The sequence below is a fragment of the Micropterus dolomieu genome, linkage group LG09, assembly GCF_021292245.1.
Source record: "Micropterus dolomieu isolate WLL.071019.BEF.003 ecotype Adirondacks linkage group LG09, ASM2129224v1, whole genome shotgun sequence".
In the NCBI taxonomy this organism is placed as follows: domain Eukaryota; kingdom Metazoa; phylum Chordata; class Actinopteri; order Centrarchiformes; family Centrarchidae; genus Micropterus; species Micropterus dolomieu.
Window position 1 is genome coordinate 16,079,240 of NC_060158.1, and position 6,004 is coordinate 16,085,243.

Genomic DNA, 6,004 nt, shown 5'->3' on the forward strand with positions numbered 1-6,004 from the left:
TTTGTTTTGTTTTTCCCCTTTCAGGAGGAGTTCTGTTACCCAGCAGAGTGTCTTGCTCTGACAGTGGAGGAGGTGATGCACATCAGACAGGTTCTGGTCAAGGCCGAGCTGGAGAAGTTTCAGCAGTACAAAGACATCTACACCGCCCTCAAGAAAGGAAAGGTAGACGCCATGTGTAGAGTTTTTGTCACCCCAGTAATCGTTTTCCTCAATCATTTAAATGCAACAGATTATACCTTCCTCACCTTACCTTTCCTCTCCAGCTTTGCTTTGCATGTCGAACCAAGAGGTTCTCTCTCTTTACCTGGTCCTACACCTGCCAGTTCTGCAAAAGGTAAACCACTATTACTAGAACTAACTTTAAAGGTAAACTCCATAGCTTTACACATCAAATGGTTTACAATTATTGGGGAGGACTGCTGCATATGTGGGGGTAAATGAAGTTGTCTAAAGCCTTTTTTGGCTGCGGCGGGAGCATTATTTTTTAAAAATAACCTTTTGGCATATTTGCTGAAACTGTCACTGTATCCTGACAGTAGTACATGCGAAAGATAAGAGATGCCTTTTATTAATCCCGGCTCCACAATGAGCTTCTGGCTCATTGTGTTCGGTCCCACAGTGCTCGTATCTTCGAGTGGCAAAGAGGCAGGATGACAAACAGTGAAGAATAACTTTTTTTTTTTTGGGGGGGTGTGTCAGTGATGTAGCCTCTCATCCCACTGTCAGACTTTGTCACAGCTACCTCTGAAGCAGGGTCTTGGCGAGACTCTCGCCATGGAGAGTGAGCCCAACGTGGAATGAAGTTTCGCAGGGCAACAGGTTCAGAGTTATGGGTTTGGTGGGAGTGGTAAGAGCAGTAGAGAGACATGGAAGGTTTTGCATTGTGTTTAATTGTTACCAACTGCTTCTTTAACAGTTCATTTTTATGTTCTCCAGGCCTGTATGTTCCCAGTGCTCTAAAAAGGTAGGAAGCTGTTGACTTACATTTAACAGTTTTGAACACTCACTTTAGAATCTGTTGACACTCTTGACACCTGTTTGCTTCTCCATGAACACCAACAGGTGCTCCATAAACTGCACTGTATGAGCAGTTTTAAAATTTTTTTTTTTTTAGTTGATACCAATTTTTACATCTATTTAACCTCAGATGCGGTTGCCATCGAAGCCCTACTCCACCATGCCCATCTATTCTTTGGGCCCCAGTGCTGTTGCTAAAGAAGAGGCAAGTGGAACATCTGCCCCTGCTGAACCAGAAAAGCACCCATTTGGGTCTGGACATAACCGGCACAGCCTACGCAGAAGTGTTTACAAGTACGTTACTGTAGAACTAATTTCTTTTTATAAACTGAGAAAATATGGTACCCATGTCATGCATTATCAGGTTAGTAGTTCATTATTTCCTCCTGTCAACAGGTTCTCAAAGCACAGCAGTAGTGGCAGCAAAGATGGGCGGTCACAGGATGAGCCAGAGCTGCCCAAGGAGCTTACTGAGGACTGGGTTACCATGGAGATCTGCGTAGACTGCAAAAAGTTCATCACAGAGATCATCTCCTCCAGCAAGCGCAGCTTATGCGTGGCCACCAAGCGTGCCCGACTCAATCGCAAAACCCAGTCTTTCTACATGTCATCGTCTAACTCGGCCAACTTCAGGCCCTCTGAGCGCACCATCAATGAGGTGTGAAAGGAGGATTGCCTTATGCACTTCTGTTCACACCTCTCCCAGAGCGTCTGTGTTCAATTTAAAAAAAAACAAAGACAAAAGCCCCTCTTATTCTAATTTTCACACGGACTGGTTTACTGTGATGATGAAGCCAGTCTATCCCATCCCAAAGTTAGTAAAGGTTATTATACCTTACCCTGTCTCAGGAAAAGTTGGCATGCTATTATTCGTCATGACAGGTCAGGACTCGACAGTAGCTGCCAGATAACAAAGGAGAGCCATGTTTCTGTAAGTCAGTGATAATTCAGGACACGGTGGGTGGATAAATTAAACTGCTGATGTTGCTATTGTGAACCAGGTAAGAGATCAGATGATACCGAAAGCCAAACATTGCACGTGTAAATAGTATAAAGGCCCATCCATAATCTTAGCTATGAATACGTTTTCCAGTTCCTGTTTACTTCTAGCACTCAGGAAGAACAACAGATTGTCTTTTGACAGAAATGCACTCTAGATCCTGCTGTCAGGTCTGTTGGAGTAGATCTTTGCCACTCCCCACCCCCCTCTCTTATTCTTCCAGCAACAATTATGCCAAATGTTACATCATTCATTTTTTTTTTAGCCAGATAAAATGCATATTTACTATTCTCTCATGCTGTAGGGACGACACGTTGAGGGGTGAGAATAGTCAATTATTTTTCTGGGTGGGTTTTTGCTATTAGTTTTAATGTATATTCAATTCTGTGCCTGGTGCCAAAATGTAACTTTCTTTCTTTGAATGCCTTTTGTAGTTATGGACCTATTGTACATATGTGTGATAAACTCAATGGACATTTTAGGGTGATCCAAGGTTTGGTTTCCTCGCCCTTCCTGTTCCAAGCTGGGCTGTAGAAGCAAAGTAACGTTGGGTTTTGAATGTGTAAATGCTGTATATCTTAATTGTTCCAAATTTAATATAAAAAAACTCAACTAAGTAGGAGTATAATTTTACCAAGATTTCTGCCTCTGGAGTTTCTTTATTTGAAATTATTCTTTGAAACCTTTTATTACTGTTATTATGTTTGTGTCAATGTAATAAGATTTTATTTCTATTGTGTAGTTTATAAATTCCTCAATGTTAAGACTCTCTTCTAAATCACACTTTTATTGGACCAACTTATTGTTTATGTTGGGTTTTTGTCTTAATAATAATTTAAGTCTTTGTTTTTCACCTCTTGGGGTCCAAGGTTCCTCATGAATGAATTTGTGTGAATGTCAGCAGGTTGTTTGTAAGAATGGAATAATGGCAAAAACTAAACACTCCAATGAGTTGAATGTAGGCAATTTTAAACTGTCATTTAATATGCTTTATGAACTTGTATTCCCTTTCAAAACACTCCTACACACACACACATCCATGTAGCGTGTTTTGTGGCAGTTGTGACCAAATGAACACAAAGCCTAACCAGCCTGTTTAAAAAAAAAAAAAAAAAAGAGAAAAACGATGCCATGTTCCAGTGAAACCGTACACCTGACCAGTTTGATTTTAGACTTCTGTAAGGAATGTATGCATGCTGTACAGTGATTGGTTTGTTTTTATCAAAGAAATTATAATAAAATCATCATGATTCTTGCGTTTGACTCAAGTATCTCTTACAGAATTTAAGAGCCTGGTGTTAAATTTTGTTTCACAGGTGCAGTAATACAGAACACACAAGTGTAACGTGATATTAGACAGCAGAGGGCGATAGGGGAACAATGTAGGAAATCTTTCTGTTGCACTTCACATCACCCTGTGTTCTTGAGGACATCGGGTGGTGGAAGGTGTGTGGTGCAGGCATTTTGAGTTCTGTCACTTTCATATTCAGAATTGATGCGTCCCATTAAGATGATTTAGTAGTACAACAGTGTTGTACTGCAAAAACTGTCTTTGCAATTGAACCAGCTGCAATAGTTATTAGAAATTCATTCATCAAATTGTACTTGTACTCCCTGGAGACCTTTACTTGCAAGTAAGCCTGCTAACTTCATCAAATCATTAAAATGTTATTTCATGGTTCCTTTTATTTTTGTAAATGTAAAATTGAGTTAATATAAAGAATCCATGCACAATGTTCAAAAGAATTGTTGCTTATTTTCATTAAAACGCTACTGTATATTTCATCTAGCTTTGTAGCTTAAAGAATTTGAATTTTAAGAGTACCTTCAGTTGTAACTTGCGTTTCATTTTCAAATAAAAGCTGCATTTGAAAAAGGTGATGTACCTGTTTTTAGTAGTACCTGGGGGGAAGCTGATCTCTTGTGTTTCTACTCCACCTCTGGCTGTGTAGGTGTAGGCCTTCTCAATCCCCCTATCCATCACATTAACACAGCAGGGGTAAAGTTACAGACTGGCAATGGGCCATCTTCCGTGACACAACAGGGAAACCCCTTGGTATTTAAAACTACTTAATGCAGGTTGAAGTTTCTTTTTTAAACAAGAAAATAAATCCTCTACTATTTTTCAAGGTTTATGTAGAATAAGGTTTATACTGGTGGCTCCAATACATGCAGATGGTTCTTCTTCCAACAATTGCTGTATGTTTATATGTACACACACTCACACAGAATGGGCTAGCAATGAAATGCTATCCCTTGATGGGTTAGTAACAGACACTGAAAATAACCTGCCAGGCCACAGCCTCCCTCAAGGGTGACCCTCACACACTGGTTTCTACGGAAAGACAGCGAGTAAACACAGTCAATAAACAGTCTGAATAGGCTGTGTATTTAGCAGCAGCTCAATAAAAAAGTTTCACAGGGTGTTGTTCTGAAATGCTGCTCTGGCTAAACGAGTCAAGCATATGACATCTGACTCAGCTAATGGCAAATTATTCATGACAGTCTTTGTTGATAAGTTAAAACTGTATGGTTTTTAGGTTTAAGCTTAGACAATCTGCTGGGTAAGTAAGAGTCTATAATACTGTGGTTAGGCATCAGGTACTGAATACACACACACACACACACACACACACACACACACACACACACACACACACACACACACACACACACACACACACGCAGGGTTACTGTGAGGCATTCCGAGTGACCAGACTAACAAGGAGCTATCCAACTCAATGAGTTTAGGGTTGCTAAAGTGGAGTGTGATGAAATTCCCCTTTGGTCACTGCTCCTGGGCAAGTTTAAATGTTTCCCCACTAATGGGCAGGGATTAAATTGTAAGAGTGAAATCTGATCCTGCATCTCTTCCCCTAAGGTCAACTTCAGCGGAGAGCTGGATACAAGTAGGCCATACCATACAAACAGTGAGAGCCTCTTTATGATAAGAGGTCGTCATACTGTAACATAAAGTAATGTATTAATTTCATGCAAGATAAATTGTTTTAACTTTCATGAAATATAATGCAGTATTTGAATGGACGTTGCAATGGTACCTAATGACCTGTCACCTGATAGCCAGCGAACATGCATCTGTGTCTGTGTCAACAATGTTCCCTTGTGTATGAAGGGAACATGACTCAGCCAGTGGCAGACAAAGGGAGAACCATTTAAATCTGCATCAAGTTCAACAAAATGCAGTCCAGTATAACAATGACAATGCATGTGCTGCTGTCCAAAACAGATGCTATTATTTGTTCTTGTGTGCGGAGAAATTCAAAGCAATAAATAAGAAATTGGATTTTCTTTGGGGCGTCACCACATATGTACACATAAATAACAGTATTCCTTTATAAACCAAGTCACAAACAGGGAAATCAATATCCAAAATATTGTACAGAAGGAAATAAAAACATTTTAGGGGAAAAAATGCTAGAGAAAGTCAATTGTGCAACTGCAGCAACACATTATGCATCATACAGTTGATGCGATCTTAAATACCGTAGGTAGAGTCACTACAGGGATACATAACATGGATGATCCAATGGGGTGATAATAGGGTCCTTACATCAGTATAGCTGCCTGCGAAGCCGGTTTCTTTATCAAGCAATTGTACATGTTGAAATTAAAAGTAAACCACCACTGAACTACTCAAATCTTTTCTGTTTACGGTGCTTCGCCTCTCCAAAACATCATGTCTTTTTGTTTTACTTCATGTTACATACACACACTGCAAGCAAAAACATTCATGAAACAATACAGAACATGTTTTGTTGGGGTGACAGATAGAATTGTCAAGGTCATGACTCAAGCCAGCTAAACTGGAATAAAGTTGGCCCAGATCATTTCATTTAAGTGAAATTGTGCTTCTCACCAACAGCAAACGTGATGGACTACTGATTTTTGCAGGGGGGAGCTTGTCCATGTTCTGTCACAATTGTTCAGCAATTGCACTCTGATAGAAGCACATGGGTCAATGAGGAA

The 6,004-nt window shown here is 40.0% G+C and overlaps 1 protein-coding gene across 2 annotated transcripts in view; it reads left to right on the forward strand.

The window, feature by feature from the left end:
• spire1a (spire-type actin nucleation factor 1a) overlaps positions 1-3,273 on the forward strand; it is a 34,261-nt gene extending 30,988 nt beyond the window's left edge. For both annotated transcript variants that reach the window (XM_046058408.1, XM_046058409.1), the window contains 5 exons: positions 25-162; positions 264-334; positions 937-964; positions 1,148-1,311; positions 1,414-3,273. In XM_046058408.1, the coding sequence (XP_045914364.1) occupies positions 25-162; positions 264-334; positions 937-964; positions 1,148-1,311; positions 1,414-1,681 (669 nt within the window). In that variant the 3' untranslated portion in view covers positions 1,682-3,273. The remainder of the gene's footprint in view (positions 1-24; positions 163-263; positions 335-936; positions 965-1,147; positions 1,312-1,413) is intronic.
• The last annotated feature ends 2,731 nt before the right edge of the window (positions 3,274-6,004 follow it).